Source organism: Protopterus annectens, chromosome 15.part0, assembly GCF_019279795.1.
Source record: "Protopterus annectens isolate FY-2018-M chromosome 15.part0, PAN1.0, whole genome shotgun sequence".
In the NCBI taxonomy this organism is placed as follows: domain Eukaryota; kingdom Metazoa; phylum Chordata; order Ceratodontiformes; family Protopteridae; genus Protopterus; species Protopterus annectens.
The window spans coordinates 471,334,480-471,359,615 of NC_056749.1; the positions used below are offsets into that span (position 1 = coordinate 471,334,480).

At 42.1% G+C, this 25,136-nt stretch overlaps 1 protein-coding gene across 4 annotated transcripts in view; it reads right to left on the minus strand.

Annotated features, from left to right (window-relative positions):
- Positions 1-25,136, minus strand: part of COL4A5 (collagen type IV alpha 5 chain) — a 3,591,008-nt gene that overhangs the window by 71,639 nt on the left and 3,494,233 nt on the right. For all 4 annotated transcript variants that reach the window (XM_044057208.1, XM_044057205.1, XM_044057207.1 and 1 more), the window contains one exon: positions 9,949-10,063. In XM_044057208.1, coding sequence (XP_043913143.1) covers positions 9,949-10,063 — 115 coding nt within the window. The remainder of the gene's footprint in view (positions 1-9,948; positions 10,064-25,136) is intronic.

Sequence of the window (25,136 nt, forward strand, 5' to 3'; positions counted from 1 at the left end):
TTTTATGGTGCCGAGTTGCCAGCCTGACGCCCAACCTTCAATGAAGGCACGCCCATTCACGCATGTCTTTCGAACGCCACTTGACCGCGGGGAGGACATGCAAACTCCACACAGAAGGCACTCCAGCTGAGATTCAAACAGGAGAACCTGTTGCTGTTAGGCAACAATGCTACCGTTGCACCACCGCGACTTTATAATAAATATGGAGAATAGTAGGGGGACTAAATCTTATCCCTGGGAAATAAGTCATTTCATGTGCTTTCTCTTAATGCAAAATGACCATTGTTCTAGACGACTTATGAACACGTGAGGATTCCAGGAATAAAGCTAGAGTTTTCTAAGAGGTTAGCAAGGAGTTAATTGCTGACCACATCAAAACATATTTCTCAGGTCCTCTATTAGGCAATTTTTGTATGTATAACCATAAGTCAAATTAGAGTGCTGTCACTTTATTTCTTCTGTCACTCCAAAACCCATGTTAGTGGCCTGAGAATATGCTATATGTCTAGTGTTGCTCACAAGTTTGGAGATGGATTTTTTTTTTTTTTTTACCATTTCTCTACAGCTTGCAGACAATAGATGTATGTGCAGTCAGATGTCGACTTTGATGATGATAACTTTGGTGAAGATCAGACTAGGGCAGAGCCCCAGACATTCTGACCTAGTACTGCAAAATGGACTTGTTTTATATATGCTTCTTACAAAGTTTGTTTTGCAAAAAAAAAAAAAAAGTCTCAGGTTGTCAACTTTTGGAGGCCTTGGTTAGGGATTTGTTGTACAGGCTTACCAGTCTCATGATAAAAGTTCATTGGGAAAATAGGTGTTCATTGGGAGTTTGGAGTTGGTATAGCTCACACATTTTTCTGCTGAAGAATAAGGGACAAAGTAAAAAAATTAATAGGGAATTTCAGCCAAAAATTAGGAACAGTTTTTAAATATCACTCCAATTAACTTAAAATAGAACAATAGGATTTACATTAAAAATGTTCTAACAGTACTAAGTAGGAAATTCTAATATCTGGCATTACTAACCCAGGCAGAACCTGCAAGTGGTACACAGACATAAGTGCACTTACCCCAGTAAACAAATATAAACAAACTACTGACTGTAACTCTCAGTACATGTTTTATGTTAATTGTACTACATTTCTGTCTTTTTTTCTAACTGTTTCTCTAGTGTCTGTCCTCCAGGCCTGCACTGAGAAGAGGTTTCATACCCATCTGAACTTTCACATTCAGCAAATGCCATAAATAATAAATAAAAATGAAATAAATAATATGATGCAAAATCGGGTACATTTTGCCAAACCCGGGACAGCTGAGAGCTGTTAGGGGGGTTACTAAAATTAGCAAGAAGGTCTGCAGGAAGAGCAGGCCCATTTGTGGTTGGAAGGATGCTGCTATTTACTGAGCATTTTTTGTTTGTACTCTTTGTGATGCTACTGATATTTTTTGAATAATTTTGGACTTAAGGAATGCTGCTTACACTTTTCTATAATTAGGTCTGGTGGGTTCACCTGTCATTAGGAAGAAGCACAGATCAGCAAATGTTGATTATTCTTGTGAATGAACAGCAATTTAATATCAAAGCCACTTAAAAATGTTTTTTTGTGTGCGTTGCTATGTATGGCTTAGTGTGACATGAAACGGTGTGTGATTTTTTTCTAGTGTGGGGGATTATGTAAGCTGTAGCAAATATGACTGTTGGGAATTTATTGTATCCAGTATCAGCCAATCACTAGTTATTCGATGTTGATTGCGCAACAAGACTAAAATTGACATCATGCTCAAATAGCAGAGCTGCTCTGATGCCTACCCTTTTCTGCACCGTGTGATAAAATATAAATATACTAAGGAAAAATGTGGTGCAAATTTAGTGTACAAAAACTTGGTCATGGCTCAGAATGGTTAAGCAATCTAGCTTATGAATACTGAATCATAAATCAGTAATATTAAGGATGTTGTACACACTTCCCTTCATTTAAAAGTCTGCCTATAACAGCTGGAATTCCTGTGAAGTCTGACTGAAAAGTGTTAGGTTTTATATAGTCTCATAATAGTATTCAGAGAAGAGGAAAAAATACCAAATGTTTCTTATGTTTTACTTCTGCTTTAATGTAGATACACTGTGTATGTTTACAACTGGCATTTGAAATGATTTGATTAAATCAAGGCCTGAGGTAGATTACAGTAACCGATTGAGTGAGGTATCAAATTTTGTTGCTGTAGGAACTATATGCTTTCAGGAGGTTTTGAAAAGGTTGGGGAATAGAATAAACGTCTTTAGGGAGGCATCATTAATTTAGTGATGTCATTTTTTCCCCATTCTTGGAAGTAATATTGCCAGGGTAGTGGTAATGCAACATGACACAGGTGTTCTTTTTTGTGGCAGTTCTTACCTAGAACAAGAGAGCAATTTGGAGGTGTTAATGTCTTTAAGACCTAATCACAGAATACAGTTATAAATTTAATTGATGCTGGGATGGCCAAAGATAAGTAGATGATTCTGGGATGGCTAAGGGAAAGACAGAGTTTAGGACCTCACCTAATGTCCACAGCATGTAACAAACTACCACAGAGGTACTTGTTTTTTTTTCCTTGTAATTGTATTGTAACAGCAGACAAAAGCTACAGAAACTAGCTTCTCTTATACCAGGTCCCAAACTAGGGAAGCTGCAAACTGTAGAGTATTAAAATGCATTTTTTTTTCTCTTCATGTCTGTTGACCATCAAACATTCCACCATAAGAACTTGAGCCAATTCATACTTCATGCGAAAGCCCATTCAGCATTAAGTAAAAATTGACTCCAGGGACTAACTTTCATCCAAACAATCACAAAGGAGCTTATACCCCTGTCTGTACACGTCAATCCACATGCTGCTAGGAAGAAGTGCCCTTGTCCTATTGGCCTGAGGGTGTGGCTTCAGCCCCCAACACTGGAGCCATCTATGTTTCACAATAGGGCCCTATCTGTCCCCTGGTTTGGGAATTAGATAGGACTACCCCCCCCCCCCCCCCCCTGTAACAGACTTTATAATCCAAAGCACAGGCTATGGGGGCTTTTCTATATATATACCCTAAGCTCCACCCCTAGATGACTGATGTGAGCACCTGCATCACCCCAAGGGTGTGCTATATCTTCCTCAGGGGCATGCATGCTCTAATGCATGTGCTGATAAAAGGCTACCATCACCAACATAGCACTAAGGAACTCGCATCTCTGATATGGGCTGACTGTCATCATTCAGGCCTTTACTTGCATGAAATTAGACAGCCAACCAAAAACCACCTCTACCTCTCCCCAAGGTTGGCAAGTAGGCATCAACCTTTTATTCCCACCCACCCAAAACACTACCTGAACTACAGTTATCTGGGTTACAGTCACGGCTCTGTCCCTAAGTGCCACACAATTGGTCTAGAAATAATGTCCATTTCAGAAATACTCATTTGCTCTGCAATCACTCAGGGGAGTGCCATCCATTTTATAAATGGATTCTACCTTTTTTTGCAAGATTTAAACCTAGCACAATGGTGTTTTATACACCACATAATGGCACTCCTAATGCAACACAATTAGCTTCTGTAACACAGAAAATAAACACACAGGGAGGAAATCCACTTTTTAAACTGCATTTGAAGGTGAACACACACCAGTAACAGAAGCCAGTAAAAAAGGGGGGGGGGGGCTTGACTACAAGTTTATTAATATATTTGCTATTAGATAACTTGGAAAAAAAAGTCAGAGAGAGAGTGGTAATGCGGGATTATCTGTGAAGTGTCTGTGTTAGGGAAAATATAATAAACCTCTTCTGTTTTTGCCAGCAGTGCAAGAAAAAGAAGTCGTCTTACCATAACATTCCATCTGTGTTGATCTTCTGTCATTCATTACTGATAGATTATTGGTTCCGTCTTTGGAACTGAGCTGGCCAATATCAAGCTTGCATCCGCCAAAAGCTCTTGAGCCAAGGTCCTACCCAGAATGCTCTGCTTCCTGCTACCTCAGATCGAGTTTGCAAGTTGATAGATAAAAGTAGAGGCTACCTCTGGTCATAACAGACCTACAAGAACCTCTGGATGGGGGACGGAGGGTGGGAAGTAATGAACGAAGATCAACACAGATGGAATGTTATGGTAAGACAGCTTCTTTATCTGATGTTAATCTTTGTTCATTCCTTACTGATGGGACAGTCCCCAGCTACCTGTATTCCTGGGTGGCCCTCATGGAAGGACATTCCTGAGAACCATGGAACCAAAGGAAGCTCTACCTCTAGAGGCCAAGTCCAATTTGTAATGAAGAATAAATGTATGAGGTTTGGCCCAAGTTGCAGCTGAGCTAATGTCATTGAGAGAAGCCTTAGCATGGAAAGCTGCTGAAGTTGCCATAGATCTTGTAGAATGTGCTTCGAGACTGAGGCAAGGTGAGATTGTTTTTGTCGTATATAAAGGTGATACAACTTCTCAACCATGAAGCCAATGTAACTTTTGATACAGGATGACTCCGACTAGGTCCAGAAAAAGCTAGAAACAATTGGTCTGATTTACGGGTAGATTTTTTTCTTTCAGATAAAACATATTTGCTATGAATATCTAAGGTGTGCAGGCAATACTCTCCCTTGTTAGAATGGTTAGGAAAGAGCGCTGGGAGATCAATAGAATGGGTTGATAGATCACTCTGACACCCCTATTGGTAAAAAAGTAGAATTGGTTCTCAGTGATACCCTGTCCTTATGGAAGATAAGATAGGGAGGGTTGATGCATAAGGCCTGAAGTTCTGACAATCGTCTGGCCGATGTGATTGCAATCAGAAACAAACTTTTCCAAGAGAAATGTCTTGCATCATGAGGATGCAGGTTCAAAGAGTGGAGCTCTTAAAGCTTGCAGAACCAAAGCCAAATCCCAAGGTTGTACGGGTTCTCTAAAAAGAGATTTTAGGTGGATAACCCCTTTCAAGAAAGTCTTGCAGAGTCTGTGTGACATAAGTGAAGAATCTTGAAAACCAATATGAAAATTTGAGATGGCAGCTAAATGTACACAGATAGTAGAGGCAGACACCCCAGAGTGGAAAAGATGTGATAAGTAATCCAGTACCACCGAGACCGGGGCTGACGAGGGGTCTATTTGCTTATCTTCTGCCCATAGAGAGAATCTCTTCCATTTGTTAGTCTGGTGGACAATTTATGAGATGCAATAAGAATATTGTGCATAGGGTACAAAAGGTTTTCATGCATGGCAATCATAGGAAGTGGAGAAACCAAGCTGTCAGTTTCACGGATGTTAGATTGGGGTGAATCAGACCCTGCGCCTGGGAGATCACCGTGATGGGTTGAAGATCCATGGTTGATCTAGCAGGTGAGGCCAGAGGAAGGGAAACCAGACTTGTCACGGCCAATATGGAGCAATGAGGATCACTTTGCGCTCTAACTGTCATGCTTTCTTTAGACATCGGGAGATGAGGGGAAGAGGAGGATAGGCATAAAGAAGACCGGAGGGCCAATCGTGGACTAGAGTGTCCCTTGGTGACTGCCCCCAAGGGGGGATCAGGGCAAAGTAGTTGTTGCATTTGTAGTTGGTTGGGGAGGCAAATAGGTTGCAGCAAGGCTGGCTCCTGCGGTGGAAGATTTTTGCCGCTATCAGAGGATTGAGGGACCACTTGTGAGGCTGTAGAATGCACCTGCTCGATTTGTCTGCTATTACGTTGGAGCTCCTGGGAATGTGCATTGCAATTGGAAAGCGGTTGTGTGCCATCGCCCATTGCCATATTCTCAAGGCCTCTCTGCATAATGGGTAAGATCTGGTGCGCCCTTATTTGTTGATGTACCAGACCACTGATATGTCTGATTGGATCGCAGTAGTCTGACAGAAGAGTGGAGTGAAATGCTTGCAACACTAGAAGCACCGCCCTCGGTTCCAGGACATTGATATGCAAAAAGGCCTCTGTCTCCGACCAGGTGCCTTGGACTGAGTTTCCCTGGCATAGCCCCCCCACCCCATAAGGGAGGTATCCATGGTCACCATGGCTATCGGTAGATGGGGGGGGGGGGTGAAAGGACAATACCATTGTTGGGGATTTTCAGACGTCCACTAGAGTAAATCTTGCTTGCATCTCTGAGTCACACTTACTTGAAAAGACAAAGGATGTTGTAGAGGGTACCACTGAGTGAGAAGTAGCCATTGAAGAAGTCTCGTGGAATTTGGCTAGGGGAACAATGGTAATCGAAGCTGCCATTGACCCCAATAGTTGAAGTACAGATCGAACTGGGGATGTGTGGTGTCAGAGCAGTGGTTGAACTTGTTTTATTTTCTGAAGTCTGTGTTCTGGAAGGGATGCTGTGCAATTTTCTCTTGTCCAACAGTATCCCTATGAATTTCAAAGACTGAGCTGGGATTGTTGGATTTCTCCAAGTTTATAGTGATTCCCAGGCTTCGAGTTGTTAAGAGAGTATACTACAGGGTTTCTTCCAGTAGATGCTTGGTGGGGGCGGTAAGGAGCCAGTTGTCTAAATATGGAAATGCCTGGAATCCTTCAAGACACAAGTGAGCAATAACCACTGCCATGCATTTTGTCAGCACTCTGGGGGCTGTAGAGCGACCGTAGGGCAGGGCTCAAAACTGGAAGTGACTGGCTCCTATATGGAAGCAGAGGTATCTTCTTGAGTGTTTGTCCATCTTTATGTGGTAATACGCATCTTGAAAATCTACAGAGCACATCCAACTGTTTTTTTTCCAGAAGAGGAAGGATAGACTGAACCGTGACTATTTGGAATTTCTCTGTTTTTACAAATTTGTTTAGTGTACTGAGATACAGAATTGGTCTCCAATCTCATGTCTTTTTTGTCACTAAAAAGAACCTTGAGTAAAATCCGGATCCTATCTGGTCTGTGGAGACCATCTGGATGACTCTTGTTTGTAGCAGCTTTTTGATTTCATATGCTGCTGTTTCCCTTTGACTGGGTGGAACGTTTGGTAACACTCTTGATGAGACTGGGCAAAGATGGAAGGGGATGTGATAACCTCTGGATATAATCCGTTGTACCCACGAGTCGGTTGTTATCTTTTGCCAGGCAGAGTACAAGGAGAAACTACCCCCGACCACTTCCAGAGGTAAGCAGTCGGACAACGCTTCAGGAGCGTTGATAGGGTTAGTCAGAGAGAGAATCTCTGGAATCCTGGTTTCATGGCCCTCCTCTGCCTCAAAATGGATGTCTTCCATTGGATTTTCTCCCTCTGCCTCTAGGGGAAAACTCGGCACGTGCATCCTGGAAAGAACCCTGTGATTTCTTGTGGCAGATCTTTCCGCTCTTCTGATTTCTGGAATAGAATCGCTGAGGAGTGGAGTATCTGACACCAATGGCAGACAAGGTCTTGTCATCTTGTTTGCACCATGCCAGCATATTCTTGACTTTAGGGCCAAACAAAGAGAGCCGGCCTGTTTGGGGGCATTCATGAAGGAAGCCTTAAATGAGTCTGCAAAGTCACAAAGGCGCATCCAAGCATGTCATCTGGTGACCATCCCTGCACCTGCTGCTCTAGTCGTCCCTTCCGTTGCATGAGAAATAAGATGCATGGAAGAGTTGGAAATGGACTCTAGGATGGCTCTGGGGAAGACTGCAAAGAGGGGGTCTCCTGAGGAGGAGAGACCTGAAGCTCTTGTGCCTGGTGTCCGGGGGTTGAAGCTTGTGGCAGTTGCGGCACAGAGGAGGGTGGAGAGGACTCTGACAAATGAGCTTTGCCAGCGGAGGCAAGCACCCTCTCTATGGCCTGGAAGGCTGACCTGCCCAAGGAGGGATGGGAGCCAAGAACTGAGCATGACAACCTCAGAACCAAGGTCACACCTCGCCCCAATGAGCTCGTCCCCAGACCAGGAGTCTCAAGAGGACCGTGAACCATAAGAGAGAGCATCCCTGGAAGGTGCCATAGAAAAAATCGGCGTGGAGCCAGGAATGCCCTCCCCAACAGCACAGCCACTGGCCTGAGAAGAGCCTGATGCCCAGTGCACCAAAGGCCCCAAGGACGACTCCGGTTCCAAAGTGAGATCCACTATTGGAGTCAAAGGGAGGGAAGCTGCTGTCTGAGTAATAGGGTTTGAAACTTGAATGGAAGTTGAAGGAGGAGTATATGTTGGGGTTTGAGGCAAAATACGCTCACCTGAATGAGGGAACATGGACTTCAATGGTTGAGAGAGACCTCTGGCCACAAAGAACTGGTCAAAAAGCCGCAACTCATTCTGCTCAGACTCTTGGTTGACCTCATGGGGAGGGCTGATAGTGATTCTGGCCTTTCTAGGAAAGGACTATACTGACTGCTTGCAAAAGGATCAAGTGAAGGGGAATATTTCGTCCTTGCTAATTCAACTGGTGCAGAGCTCGGAGCCGAGGAAGTCTGCACCAAAGAAAATGGAGTAGAAAAGTTCTGCGCCGAAGATGTCAGTGCCGTCGTAGTTGAAGGTGTCTGCACTGTAAAGGCAAAGGTCTGCCCTGAAGGGATACTGTGCCATAGTGGAAAGTATCTGCACCGGCAATAAGGACGGCACCGAGAAGGACTGCACCAAAGTACATGTTGGTGCCAAAAAAGTTGGCACCGTGGAGTACAGAAGAGTCCTACTTGGAGCCGAAGATGACTGTACTAACGGTGCCAAAGGGTCTGAACCTATATTGACAGTACTGTTAGGGGTTGCGACAGTTGTCAAAACCATAAGGTCTGCACCTGGAACTCCAGTGCCGATATCGATAAAGGAGACATGGCTGTAGTCAGGATCGTTTGGGGCAGTGCCGAGCCTGGAGCCGACAGGGTCAGAGGTGGCAGCCCTGGAGTAGTAATCAATTTCACCTTTTTTTGTATCTACTCCCTACGATCTCCAAATGGAGAAGATGGGACTGACTTCGATGAAGAAGAGGAAAAATGCATTTTGCGGGGTTTAACAGGAGGGGGTGAGCCCTCCGACCCAGAAATAGCCTCAGAGAAAGGAGACTTGAGGAGACCTTTCAAAATTAACTTATTCTTCCTCTCATTGAGAGTCCTGGTAGAGAAGTTTTTACAAATCCCACACAGAGGATCTACAGTCAAGTGGGAGACATTAAGACAGTAGACACAAGTCATGGCCATCAGAAAGTGGTAACTTACGGCCGCAATACTTGCACTGCTTGAAACCAACGGAACTCTTCTTATTCGACATAGCTGGTGTGGAGAAGCACAGTAGCAAAAGGAAGAATAACGTCTACACAAAAAAAGGGTAAAAAGAGGAAAGGAAGGAATACCAACGATGGTAATGGAGAATTACCACAAGGTAAAAAAGAGAATAATAAAAGGAAAAGATTAGAGTAATATATAAATTGTCAAAAAAAATTAGACACTTAGCTAAGAGTGGCTTGACACAACTGTTCAGCAAAGCAGCAAATGAGATCTGGGGTAACAGGGAGCAGAGCATTCTGGGTTGGACCTTGGCTTGAGAGATTTTGGCTGATGCTTGATATTGGCCGGCTCGGTTCTGAGGATGAAACCGATAACCCATCAGTAAGGAATGAATGAAGATTAACAACATCAGATCTGATTTTTTTTTTTTTTTAGCCCTGTTTCCCTTAAAAGCATGTCCCCAATGCCTGACAAGATCAAATAAATTCTTAAACTAGCAGAAGAGTTAAATACATTTCTTCCTGCCATCAGTCTTGAAATTTTACATGTCTGCAAGCGCACACTCTGTAACTACTATACTTTTAACATAAATAACATGTTCCTGAAATTCTTCTACATTAATTAATGCAGTCAGATACTGGAACTGAATTATTTACACAAGCAGTATTGCTTAACTTTTTTTTACTTGTCTTCCAAAAAGTGTTAAGAATAAACTGCAATGGCATATTAATTTACGACTGTCATGAGAAAGTTTTTTTTATCCCCCTAATGCTTTTAAATGTGGTTACACCTGAAATGATCACACATGAGAATCATACCATCATGAAGGAGTATCCAATCCAAAGGGAATTCCAGCCTTGAGGGCAAGGAGGGATCTGGATCGTCTGACTATGAACAGCAATTACCATGGCTGGTGCTTCACAAACTATACATCTGAAACAAAATAAGTTACAAAACACTATGGTCATAATTCTGTAAATGCTGTTGACTTAAGGTGCTCTGTTCATGCAAAACTTGTAGGTTAAATTATCTGCAAATACAGTCCTGTTGTTAATGTTTTATGCAGAGCCACACAGACGCAAATTCATCAGGCTAGTAACTGAAAACAAACTCAAGCTACAGGAATGGCAGTTTATTCCTATTTGAAGATATGTCCCTATCCAAGACTCCTTCAATAACACCTCCTTTTAAAGCATGGAGGAATCTGTCATGCATAAAGGTCTGTTTAACCTCTTAGTAATCAAGTTGATAGACATGAGGTAAACCAGAAACCAGCATAACTACTTTTGATGTTTAGAATATCCAAGCACTTGAAATCAGTCCATATTGTACCTTAGAAGTTTTCACTGGCAAAGCGATCTGTCTTGTTCATAATGCAAACTGAGAATGGGTAAAGCTTGCATGTACAAATATGTCTTTTACATGTACTTTGCTTATAGGTACAAATAGGTTCATAGGTTGGTACTAGGCTATCGGCCCTAGGGGCCTATACAAGCCTAGCCTAGCCATATCAATTCCCTGGCTATTTCTTCCCAGAAAATTTACTTCTATGGTCCCGTCTAGCAGGGCGACCTGACTTGATCCCCGGGGTGAATTTCCTATCTCCCATACAATCGTCAAGGTTCCTTTTGAAGAAGGCCAAAGAGGCGCTCAGCTTGACGTGTATGGGCAGTCAATTCCAGAGTATGGGGAGTCTCTGGGTCAGGAGCCTATCCCTCCAGCATGTTTTGTTCATTGTAACGACCAGATTTAGATCCCTGGAGCATGTCCAACAGCACTGGGTTTGACATGGCCTTGTATGTAAAGCAGAGATTACCTCTGAGTAGGCGATATGCGACAGAGTATAGCTGGAATTTTTATAGATGGTCAGCAGGCATCAACATTAGACCTGTGATTCTTTTAGTGCTGTATTTGTAGCCTTTCCAGTTATTGCAGATGTCTTGCGAGGTACATACCAAATGGGGCATTGTACTCTATAATGGGTCTAATGAGGGATGAGTACAGTGGGACAATGACCTCCTTTTTTCTGGATGAAAAGCCTTTAGTGATGAGATGTGCCACATAGAAGGATTTCCTGACTGTTGTGGCTATGGGGTTATTAAAAGTGATGCCAAACAAGAGCGGTCCCCAGGACTGAACCTTGAGGTACTCCGCTTGTCAGTTGTCTGGAGATGGATTTTGAGTTGGCTACTTTTACAGTCTGGGATATGTCAGTAAGCCAGTTGGCAACCCATCGAGTGACATAGGGATTAATGCCCATCTTAGTAAGTTTATCTATGATTCCATCATGGGGGATGGTGTTGAAGGCCTTGGTGAGGTCCAGGTAGGCTGTGTGGACCGCCTTACGCTTGTCTACTGCTCTGGAGATGGATTCGAAGAAGTCAATCAGGTTGAGGAGACGAGATCGGCCCTTTACAAAACCAAACTGGGTGGGGTCCAGTGTTTGAAGGTTGCCAATGTTTTTGTTTACATGTTCCATGGCTTTGCAGATCAGGCTTGTCAGACTGATGGGATGAAAGTTCCTGGGATCCACGATGGATCCTCCCTTGTGGAGTGGGATAACTGTGTAGCTATGCGCCACTCATTGGGCACGAAGGCTGAAGTGAGGTTATGATTAGACATGACACTTAGGTGAGGTGCCAGTTCATTTTGTAGTTAATGTAGTACACAGCCCGGGATGTCGTCTGGTCCCATGGATGCTGTATTCTTAGCTTTGGGGAGTGTGTTTTTTTTACCTGCGTTGCCATGAGTACTGGAATTTGGCAAACTTTTGCTATTGAGATGGTCCCTTTAGGGGGGGTGAAGTTGGCACTGAATCGATCTGCCAGGATATTGGCAATATCCTTGGGATCAGTATATTTAATGCCATTCTGTTGTAGCTCAGAGCAGATCTGAGCATTGCCATTTAGAATCTTGACATAACTATAGAATGCCTTGTGGTTGTCCTTAGAATCTTTGGGAAATGTTGAATTGTTACATACTGTTTCACTTTGTGTTACTATATTGACTGGGAAGAGGCTGAAAAGGGTCCACTATCAGCCCTCAAACCCAGTTAACAAGCTTTAACTTTATAAATAAAATTGCATTCTTGTGGAACTCCTGCACTACCTCTCCTTCCTCAGGAGCAACTGAGGTTATCCTCTTTTGTAGGACATCTTGTTTTCTTTTTTTGCCTATAGCCTTGAAATGGTCTCTGAGGGTGATCTCTCTAAAAATCATTGGCAATTTCTCAACTTTAAAGGTTATGGCCAGATCATAAATAGAGTAGGTGAACATGGTGTCTGCCCTTTTAGTGATTTGGCCAGAAAAGCACTCCTACACAGTTCTTAAGTCAGTATTCAGGCATAATCCTTGTGAAATATTAAAGCAATTATTTTGACTGAAATCACAATATCTTCAAAACAGTGAATAGCTGGCAAGTGCAGATTAAAAGTTGCAACACTGATTTTTGGGAAATACTTGAGTGAGGTTGATGTGGGAGATCTGTATGGCCTTTTGCTGAATGACCAATTGCAGGGAGCTTATTACCCTGCTGAAATTTACCATATTTTCGAAACAGCATGATATCTCATAATAGACGAGATGTTCAAAATGAAATAAAAAGCTGCTGGTTGAAATTATAAAAGAAGATAGGGTTTCTCACCTTCCAAATAAGGTCCATTCTCACAAAGTTTTATCTGATGGCAGCTGTCACTTGACTGCCTATTCCTCTGAAATGAAGGGTTATGAAATCACCTGCAGGGCTATGCATAAGGCTTCAGGTCTGGTCCATGCTGTACATGGCCACATTCTATCCTCCCTAGTCAAGTAGATCTCTGCCTTAGTATCATATACCACCTGCTTTTGTACCAAGATGAATAAACGAAACCACAGCCAGCTATGCATGAGTATCCGATAAACTGGTGCAATTTATGGAGCTTGTATGATCAGGCGTCATGCATGTCATACTTTCCCTTGTACATGCTACCCATCCTATCAGATATTGCCCATTTGTGACGCAATTAAAGGTTCTCTATGGTTATACGGAACACATCTTTTCATATTTTCTTTTTCTAACAGAATTGTAAATAAGAAAGAATCCTGGGCCTGCAAACAAAACTGTATCATACAAAAAAAAGTACAAATTCAAACGAATAACACTTAGTCCAATAGAAACAGTAGTACACAGCACAGAAGTCAAACCACAGTTTCTGTATAAAATCAGTTACATTAGCAGCTGTTTTTGAAGGGGGCACTCTATCCCCACATCCTCACTAACTAAATATATTAATTGCTAGGGCACACTTTCTATCCAGACACCCTGGAATTAGCGTACTTGTTTATTAGGGTCTATATTATAACAACAATTAGCATACTTGTTTATTAGGGTCTATATTATAACAACAAATGATCAGATGATCGATCATTGTTAAATCAACTCCTAAGGCGAGAAAGCACAAAATGGAGAACAACCAGAACATTTCTGCCCCCCCCCAAAATAAAAACTAAATGAAGTGGGGGGCTTCACCCCCACACCTCCCCACCCCATGTGGGGGTCTTTGCCCCCCAACAACCCCACTACTTAAATATACCAACTCCAAAATCGCACTACAGTGAAGGAAACTGCACAACCCGGACGGACGGCCCAGCGATTTCCTTCCCTGGGAAAAAAATTCACTGTTCTGGCCATTTGCTATTGTGCCGGTTCAACATTTCATGTTCAAACAGCGTTCAATCATCTGATCGTTCGCTAAACTAAAGTAGACCCATTTATTATAGGTGTGATACTGAAGCTCCTACAGTAGAGTACACAAGAAAGCTTTGCCATCCCTGCAAAAATATTGACTTGTTACATGGCATTGGAGCATCATTCCAAAGCAGCAGAGACGTTACTTTGTTTACTACTGTTGCATATAAATGTGGCATTATTTTCAAAAGATTGCTTTCTATTAGACTTGAATTGAAAATGTACATCAGTTTTATAATGTTTCTGTCATTGCTTTTGCACTTCTTCATCATCCTTTTAACATTTTTTGTAAACATAATGCTGTAAGTTTGCCTCAAATATTATAAGTTCGCTGATAACTCAACTACTTTCTAGTCAAAACATGTTTCTAGTCCATTATGTGTTAAGATTCTTAAACAAGGTCGTCTCCTGTATTTCAAAGTTCTCCTGCAGTTTTACTATCACACATAATATTTTACTAAAACACTGGTGCAGTTGAAGCTTCTCATTTGACACCTGCCACAGTCTGTGTTATACACTTTTACTAATGAAAAGCTGGTGTTTTGCGACTGTATTACAGCTACTCATAACTCTAATAGATAACATGCATTTTAGAACCAGTTGTCTAAGATCTCATGTCAAATGAGCCACCTTGAGTAGTTGGTCAAAAAGTCCAGAGTAATGGTAGTATTTATCAATAGATCTATCGAAAGTGTTTTATCAGCCAGTATGTTCAAAGGATTATTCTGCTGCAAGCTGCTGTGTACTTCAGCAGTATCAAAAGACTACAGTGAAGTAATCAAGAAAGGAGTTAATGTATCTGATGGTGACTTCACTACATGGTCTTATCCTAAATGGGTTTAGCTCAGTGTCCATGAAGAAGTCTGTTAGAATCAATATGCACTCCATTAGGTTGATCAACAAGACAAAGTTTCCCCAATTCTGGAAAGTCATATTTACTTAGAACTGCATCTGTTGAATAGACTTGACAGTTAATTGCATGGTTAAATGTAAGCAAACATCTCCTCTGGATGGAAGTTTAAGTTCAGGTACAAAGTGACTCTGATCTTATGAAAAATTAACAGATATGTGAATGTTCACCATATCAGAGGGCTTTCATCAGTCTTTAACAGTTGGGCATTGTCTACTGAGAGCCCTCTAAGTGTTCAAAAATCTTTCTTGTCTATACTTTGAATTTGTATGTGAATTCCCTGGCCATTAGCAGTCCCAGAAGGTGCAGCTTCCATACAGTTCACTGCCCTCATCCAAATGAATGAGCCTAACCTTTGGGTCCTCTACTTGGGAGGAATGAACCAGCCAAAGAGTATGTTAAGTTCTGCTCCACTGAAGACAATCATCCACATCAGCAACGTGCCCAGTTCCTCTCAGATGTGGGGCTACCCAGAAGGACTCCAACCATGCCAGGGTCACAGCAAGGGAGTGTCTCAGAGATGACTATGTACCAGAAGTACCCTATCATCTTTTTTTTTTTTTAAATTACCCATGTCTTTTTAAAGTAAAAACATGTCTTTTTATATTTTTGATTGACAAAAAGTAGACTATTGCTCTACATAAAACCCCACTCTTATTTATATGGATTTCAATACTGAACTAAGCTTATATTCCCAGTTTTTTCATCTTTTTTATTTTAAAATGATTTGTATTTGTTAAATGTGTGAAAACCATTTTTTGATTAAACTGTCTGAATAAAATCAAGCTAAATTGTAAGGGAATGTGCATTGTATAGTTGTTTTTTTACAATATGGTGTGGGGCCATCACAATGCTGCAATGGTTTGTCATGTATCACAGAATTTTATTCTCACTATGTTGATCCTGAAGGAACCAGCACTCAGTAGAAGCTATAATACGTCCTGTTTATTGAGGATGACTTCACACAACAGTAAGAATAAAACTTTTTAAAACAAAACAAATATGATTATATATTTATTGTTTTTTTGAAACATTATTATAAATACATTTAAATGCAATTTATTAATACACAATATATATTATTATTACAAATTCTAAGTTATAATTTAAAAAAAATTTTAGCAGCATTTTTACGGACATATTATACAGACGCATATGTATCATTATTACTTAAATAAATATAAATTTGATTTACGATTGACAGCATGAGTATATGAGTGATAGATTACATGACATTCTAGTGAATGAATGTCAGATGCATATTGATATGACAAATCCATGACAGCACTTTCAAGAGTATATATATTATGTGAACGAGATATTTTAGCATCTTGACAGTATAAAATAAACGGCGAGTACAAATTATGTTTGGAATATATTTAAGCTCTTAGGGTATGTTCGGAGTGTATTTGAAATGCAATGGAGAGCAATGAATTTTTAAGTAAATAATGTTGGTTCTATTGTGAGCTATTTCTTTAAGTGGAATACTTGAAATGGTGCCAAAAAGTGTTTAAATAGGTGTAATTAAACCTCTTGATTTTGATGAAGTCCACATATTGGTGGATGAAAGCGCTTGATCCATTTGCATATATGAGAATTGTTTTGTTTTAAAAAGTTTTATTCTTATTGTTGTGTGAAGTCATCCTCAATAAACAGGACGTATTATAGCTTGTACTGAGTGCTGGTTCCTTCAGGATCAACATAGTGGTATTCATTCGTTGTTTTTGTTCACTATCTTGCCATTTAAAATTTTATTCTCACTTTGGTTCTCAGCTGAGCTGTTTTTTGTATATAATCTGCACATTCTTCCTGTGTCTTGGTGAGGTTTTATCAGGTGTTGTAGTTCCCTTCTACATCCCAAAAGCATGTGGCAGATTAGCTGTCGCTCCTGTGAATTGCAGTGAGTATGGGCTCAGTGTGTAAATGTGTACACATGTCCTGTGATAGACTGGTATCCTGGTCTGGATTTTTTTTCAGCCTTATGTTCTCCAAGCCCCCTTGTGACTGCAGACTGGATTAAGTGGGTAATCAGGGAATGAATGAACGTGATGCTTGCAAAACACATGTATCTGCTGTATTTTTAAGTTACCTGACACTTGATATTGTGAATAAACTCCTGTAAATAAAAGTATCCAGATGAGTTCTTAGCACCTGACTGTGCTTCTAAAATATATATAAAATACTGACATCAGTAGACTGTACATATATTATGCACTTCACTTGTATAATGCACACTCACCTAGGTCCTTTGTTGGGATAATAAACTTATACGGTTGTGTGTGCAATATCTATCCATACAATTTGAAAACCATAAAAAGCACACTACATCAAACATTTCCTCAACAAACCCAATCCATCAAACATGTACTGTAATTATCGAGACTTATTTAATATCAAACAAGCATACACACACTTAACAGACAGCACACTACACAAAAAAAAAAAAATCCACCACTCACTGATAGAAAAAATAAAAAATTTCAACACTTGCTAATCACACAACCTTTCACAAGCACATGCAATCTATGATCACTCTATACATACAAAAAAGTCGCACACACACACTGAACATACAAACAAAACATGCTTTACATGGGAGGGTTCGACTCCCCTCACCCTCTAATGTGGGGACTTTGCATCCACTCCCCCCCTTATGTACACTAACTCCGTGGTCGTAAAACCACAGTCACAGTAAATTCAACAGCACTGTGCTACAGTCAACATAACATTAGTGCAGGACCGGTGTTAGCAGTTTGGGAGCCCCCAGCAAGTGTCAAGTTGGGGGCCCCCTAGGCGTTTTCAGTCTAAGTATTAACCTATCACTGCCACCTCCCCCAAAGGCAGCCACTTCTATATGTACCTGATGAGTGAAAGTGAAAAAAACAATGATTACAATAGTGTCTTCCACTGTATTGCTCCTAAGTAATGCACTGCCCTACTCAAGATATAGTAACCTTCTTTGTACACCTCTGAGGTCCGTGAGAAAAGTAAAAGAAAAAAATGACTACACTGTCCCCAGCCTAAACACAAGTTATAATGACCTCCTGTGCACACCTCTACGGTTTGTGATGAAAATTAAAATAGTAGTAATCATACAATTCCCAGCACCCCCCCCCCCCCCATAACCTACATCAACTTTATATTAACACATGTCAGTAGGGCTTTTTTAGAATAGGTGCAGTTAAGAGAAGAGGCTATTATCAACTTTATCCTAAAAGGATCTTATCACAGCTTTGTTCAGGTTAGAGTGTAATCAGAAAAGTAATACATTTTTTTCCTCTTCATTTTTCCCCAACCAGAAACAAGTTTTGTGGGGGCCCCCACAGAGTCAAGGATGATTAAGGGAGCCGCCCTGTATCCGTTTGTACAGTCTGGGGAGTGGGGCCAGCAAACTCCTAGAAGAGCTATGTGTCTGAATGTTTTGTGATGTGTTAGCCCTTACTTTTGAAAACATAATTACTTGTTAGCTGCATTTTTTACTGATACCCAGAAGAATAATGTATGTGTCCTGGCATTATTGTGTGTGTGCACAGATAAAAATCAGTGATATTTTTTACGCACACACACACGCATAGACATATCAGTACTAGCTTTGTACTTGTTTCAGCAAATAGCAATACACTGTGCAACAGTGGTACTGCGACTGCTGTTTAGCAGTTGTCAAACAGCAGCAGGGATAAGTCACTATTACTTGCCTCATTGAGGAGTAATGCATACTTGTCATTTTGCCAGATTTCAGAGACTAATTTTGCTCTTTTCACAAAAAGTTTGACTTGCAGGTAAGTCATTCAGGATTTCAGTCAAATTCAGACATCAAAGTTTTACACTTATCTTCAAAAAATGCATGTTGCTGCAACAGGTGTTATTCTATTAACTTTTTAAGTGAATTAGATTAATACTTAAAACATGCTCCTGACTTGAGCCTTTATTCTGCAATGAGTTTTGGCATTGCACTGGACTGTTCAGCAATAAACTTGAATTTTATAGTATCTTGTGTTCTGCCAGTATTTATAAAACTCCCTGAAAGAGAAAACCATTCTTAAAGATTGGCAGCTTCAGCTCTTCTTAAAATCCAGTGTGTGCACTGAGATCAGTCACTTTTGGTTGTTTGCTGATCTGTCTAGTGCTTACCTTTCTCATGTTTATCAGCTTTATCCTGAAAGGGTCAATATCACAGCCCTGTTAAGGTAAAATTGCATGATCAGGATATCAGTATATTTTTCTCCTCATTTTTCCACAACCAGCAGCAGCTTTTGTGGGGCCCCTAAACAGTCAAGGATGATTAAGGGGGGCCCTGCAACCACGGGTATTGCAAGTACCAAAAGTGGGCTATGTTAATTTTAGTGGAGACAGTGTCCACCATCAGGCTTTAACTAAGCTAGGAACACAGTGTCAGCGGTAAAATATTTAATGGAATTGTGAAGCCTGTTACTTGATAAAACACTGTTACTGTAGCCAGAATGTCTTTGAATTAGGAGATGAAAGTAAGAGTTATTATTACCCACACCTGGTTTAGTAATTATATAGGATTGCTGTACTAGCTTTTGTTGGCTTGACAGGCATAATATAAAATATCAATTTAAGATGAATGTGGTTGGGGCACCCTAGGAACAGGGATCTGTGAGGGGAAGGTAGAAATTGCACACCTATCTAGGTCCTTTGGGATAATGCACACACAAATGCGTGTGTCTGTCTGTGGGCATAAGTAGTATCTATCGACAGTATATAAAAACCATAAAAAGCATACTACAGCAAACATTTGCTCACCAACCACAATGCATCAAACATGTAATCATCGAGACTTGCACAATATCAGATTATAACATACTGAACAAGTACGCGCATGCGCAAACACACACATGCATGCACACACTCACTCACCAGACAGCGCAAATAAACATGAAAAGTAAACCTATACGCTCAATGATAGCAAAAAGTAAACAAATTCAACATTCACTACTCATACTGCCATTCATGAGCACACTCCAATTCTGATCAGTCTATACATACACAAAAACTCACACGCACACAAAGAGGAGCCAGTGGCTATATCCCTACTTGTGACTTTCAGGGGGACTTTCCCAGTTTTTTTCCCCCTAGAGGTCATGCACTTGTGTACTCAGCTAGTCATGGCTAAGTCAAAATTACTGCCTCAGCCAACTGATGATAATTTTGAGGAAATGCGACAGATTAGCTCTTCTAAGATGGTTCTCTAGTTCTGTGGAAACAAATGAATGAATAAGATAGAGGCTGAGAAGGAAAGGAGAGTCACACACACACACACACACACACACACGTGTGTGTATGGGTCTACTTGAGATTACCAAAATCTCTGTAGACCAACACACGAAACACCGAGCCGAAAAGCTCGACATGTCAGATGACCGACACGTCAGAATGCCAACTTCCGAATGGTCGACAGTCCAACTTGAGCGGAACAGGAAGTCCACTCTTGTGGCGGTTGTAGTGCTTTCTCGGAGTTGGTATATTTAAGTTACGGGGGATATGGGGGTTGCAGGGAGCTCCACTGCAAGAAAGTACAGTTTTGTACCTACCATAAATGTAGATGTCCGATAGATATGCAACTGCAGTCCTGACATAGGGGTTGTCCTGCCTCAGGCAGCCCTTCGGTCTGCCGGATTCCAAAGTCTGGGTCCGGCGTCGGCTGATGTCGCCTCCTCCCCGATGTCAGAGCGGCTGGGATATAAAGGCATCCGCCGACGCCATCTTCTTCAGTGTTTCTTGCCTCAGATGCCAGGTGCCCTCCAAGGAAGGCTAAATTTTGTGAATGGATAAACAAAAATTCCAGACATGCAAAACAGTAATAAACAGATACACCATAACAGATATCCCCAGCTAATAGGAAAGGGGGAAATGGACCCAAGGGAAAACACAGAGGGGTAGGAGGGAGGGTAAACCTGACTGCAGTTGCATATCTATTGGACATCTACATTTATGGTAGGTACAAAACTGTACTATGTCCTTCAAGAATGCAACTACAGTCCTGACATATGGGTTGAATACCATAGCCAAGCTGGGGGTGGTAGGATCTAAGCAAGAGATGGTGTAGCTAGAAGGCCCTGCAGGACTGCCGAAGCAACTCCTGCTCTGGATCTGGAGTATAATGGCAGGTTGTAGTGTTTGGTAAATGTATGCACGGAGCTCCATGTAGCAGCCTCTAGAATGTCTTTTGTAGCCACTCCTCTTAGAAAGGCTGTGGATGTGGCCATAGCTCTAGTGGAGTGTGGTCTAATATTGGCTGGCACACTTTTTCCATGGAAAGAGTAACAGAATCTGATGCAGCGTCCAATCCATTTTGAAATACTTTGTTTGGAGACTGCTTTTCTTTGCACTCCAGCAGCATAGGCTACAAACAGTTGGTCAGACTTCCTGGTGGCCTTTGTTCTGTCCAAGTAGTAGCGTAGTTGTCTGTGTATGTCCAAAGTATGCAGTAGCTTTTCCCCTTTATTTTGAGGATTGGAAAAAAAAGTAGGCAGGTGGATTGCTTGATTTAGAGACACTCTGGATATCACCTTAGGCATGAATGAAGGATTGGTCCTTAGAGAAACTCTGTCCTGATGAAAAATGAGAAAAGGAGGAACTGCCATGAGGGCCTGAATCTCCGAGACTCTTCTTGCTGAAGTGACTGCCAACAGGAAAACCGTTTTCCAAAAGAGAAATTGCATTTCTGCAGATGCTGCTGGTTCAAAGGGAGGAAGAGTTAATTTTTCCAAGACGTAATTGATGTCCCATGCAGGAACTGGTGGTTTTCTTGGAGGTTTGATGTTCTTTATCCCTCTTAGAAACTGTCTTAGCAAGGGATGTGAAAACACAGGCAGATCACAGCTGTAATGTGCTGATATAGCTGAAGCGTGGATTTTGATGGAAGAGTATGAAAGACCACTATGAAACATTTCTGCCAAGTATTCTAATATTTGAGGTATGTTAATCACTGAAGCATCCTGGCCCTTGTTGGCATTCCAGATGATGAATCTCTTCCATTTGGCCGAATAGGTTTTTCTGGTGGAAGGTCTGCGTGCCTCCAGCAAGATTTCCTGAACTTTTTCGGAGAGGGAGTCATGGGTTCATAGTCATGGAACCCTCCAAGCTGTCAGCTTCAAAGTTTGCAGGTTCTGATGAACAGTCTTGTAATTGTGCTGAGTCAGTAGCAGAGGCCAGTGAGGCAAGGGCCACGGTTTGGTGTGAGTTATGCGCAGTAGCAATGGATACCAGTGTTGCCTTGGCCAGTCTGGAGCTATCAATATTCCTTTTGGTTGTTCTGCTTTGATCTTCAGTAACACCTTGGTGAGTAAAGGTAGAGGAGGAAATGCATAAATTGTTAGGGTATTCCAGCTGAAGGAAAGAGCATCCGTTCTCCAGGCTAGAGGATGGTGTGTCCTTGTGCAGAACTTTTTCAGGTGGTGATTAAGATGAGAAGCAAAGAGGTCTATGTCCGGTCTTCCCCAAGCAGTTGTTATTTGTGAGAAAATGCATGGGTGTAGCATCCATTCGTGTGGATCCAAGAAATTTCTGCTCAACCTGTCTGCCAGAACATTGTCCTTGCCCGGAACAAACTGGGATTGCAAGTGGATGTTCAGTTTTAGGGACTTTTCCCAAAGAGTCATTGTTAGTCTGCAGAGGGGGGGTAGGAATGAGTGCCCCCTTGTTTATGTACCACATGACAGTGGTGTTGTCTGTCCTTATTAGCAGATGACCTTGCTGAGGAGATGTTCCAAAGGCTTCTATTGCATGTATCACTGCCAACATCTCTTTTTGATTTATGTGCTGATGCATTTCCATGGGAGTCCATTGCCCTTGAATGCATCTGCCCTCCATGTGCGCCCCCCATCCATGGTCTGAGGCGTCTGTTGTAATGGTTTGATTTGTTGGAGCTTTGTTGAAAGGCATGCCTTCGTTTATATGACTTGCTTGAGCCCACCACAAGAATTCCCTTTGCAGGCATGGAATGAGTGGTATTACGTCTTCTAGGGTTGTGGCTGTGTTGAGACCATAAGCTTTTTTAGGTACCATTGCAGCTTTCTCATGTGTAGTCTTGCCAGAGGGATTAGAAGAATGCAAGAAGCCATGAATCCCAGGGCCTGCAGGATCTTCCTTGCGGTCAGGTGGGTTAGCTGTGCTAGGTTTTTGAAGTAATCTGTTAGATGTTCTTGTTTGTCCTCTGTGAGGAAAGCCATTTGTAGTTGTGTGTCCAGCTTTGCTCCTAGAAAAATAATCTCTTGGGATGGCAGTAGTCTTGATTTTTGAATGTTGACTGTGTATCCCAAAGCCTGTAGCAATTGAATGACATAATCTAAGTTTTTTGTCAAGATTTGTTTGCTGTCTGCTTGTATGAGGCAGTCGTCCAGGTAAGGGTATATTTGGATCCCCTGGAGTCTGCAATGTGCAACTACTGATGCCAGGCATTTCGTGAATACTCTGGGCGCAGTAGATAAACCAAACGGCAATGCTGAGAATTGATAATGCTCTGTTCCTGCAAGAAATCTGAGGTATCTTCTGCAACTGTGTCTGATAGGGACATGCAGGTATGCCTCCTTGAGGTCCAGAGTAACCAGCCAAGACCCCTTGCCCAGCATGGGAAGGAGTTGCTGCAACGTCAGCATCTTGAATTTTGGCACCATGAGAAAAGTATTTAAAACGGACAAGTCCAATATAGGCCTCCATTGTTTTTCTTTTCTTGGAACAAGGAACAGTCTAGAATAAAATCCCTGGCCTTGTTCCTGAGGAGAAACCTTTTCTATTGCTTTTAATTGTAACAGCTTTGAAACTTCTATGAGTGCCTCTGCCCTTTGATTTTGTGGCAGGTTTGGCATGCCTTGTCCCGTTGGTAAGGTATGGAAGTGGAACCTGTAACCTTTGTCTATTATGTCCAGAATCCATTTGTCCTTTGTTATAATGTGCCAGTTTTTTTGAGAATAAAGATAATTTTCCGCCTAGAGGTGCTTCTCTTTGAGCCTTGGTAGGCGGGGAGAAAAGGTAAGTCTTTGTGATTATCCCTGTGGTGCAGGTTAACTTCCTGTGCCACTTCTCTGATTTTGTGGTTGCCATTGGCGGCCCCTGTAGGAGCCTCGGTATTGCCCTCTACCTCGTGCACGCCTGTTCTTTCCCCTTTGAAACTTGTCAGAGTCTGGAAAGGACCAATTCTTTGAAGGCCAATTCCTGCTGAATCTGGGAGGCTGAACCTGGAGGAAATCCTTGACTGTCTGTACTGATTTTGCCTCTTCCTCAATAGACTTCAACACATCCTGAGCATTAGCACCAAAAAGCTTCTGTTTATCCAGAGGTGCGTCCACGAGCTTTACTTTAACATGATCCAGTAGTGGCTGTTCTTTCAACCAAGCATGTCTACGGATAACGGCCCCTGACATAGCTGCCCTACATGAAGCTTTCAATGCATCATAACCACACTGTAGAAAATGATTGCTAACCTGCTGAGTATTATGAACCAAATCCTGCAATGCCTTTCTATCTATAGGCTCAGGAGAGGCTAGTTTTTTCTGCAAATCATCCATTAAGTAATCTTGGTACTGAAACATATGAAAAAGGCAGTTAAGTGACCTCATGGCAAGGGTGGAAGAGGTATAAACTTTTTTGCCCCATCTCTCCAGGGACCTAGCTTCCCTGTCTGCTGGCAGAGGGTTTTTGGCTGAGGAAGCAGCTACTCCTTTGGGGCCCTGTGAAATAGTTTCTAGATCCACAGAGTGGGCCTTAAAGAGATGCTTGTGAGTGTCAGGGACCCTGTAATATCTGGCTGGCTTGACAGGAGCAAGAGGCAGAGAATCGGGGGAAGCACTGGAGTCTGAGAATACATCATCCAGGACATCCAAGACTGGAGGGATAGCTAAAGGTCTGTGCTGGGGTAACTTAAGGAAGGTACAGAGCCTTTTCCTAGAATCAGAAAATTCCTGACCCTGCCACTTAAAATGTTCTCTCATGGAGTGGAGGAATTCACCGAAAGAAAAATCCTCTGGAGGAGAGGCAGAGGGAATGGATTCCTCAGCCTCAGAGTCCTCATAGGCCTGGAAGGGTTCTTCTTGGGTATCTGAATGCTCTGAATCCCCAGAGGCTTCCTCTGAAGAGAGGGTGTCTGCCTGCTCAGTTCTAGGCCCTTTTTCTGCAGGTGGCTGAGAACCTCTGTCTGGGTGAGGCTGAGAACCCCTGATAAGAGAGATTACATCTGCAGCAAGAGTCATGATCTGTCTGTCAGCAGGGGCCTGAGAAGTAGGCTTAGGATGGGCCTTGGCCTGGCCGGCAGCCTTAGCACGTGCAAAGGCCTTGATGGACATGGATACCGGAGGCCTAGCTGCCCCACGTGCAGGGGTAACTTTGTCCACAGGAATGGTGTCGGGTAG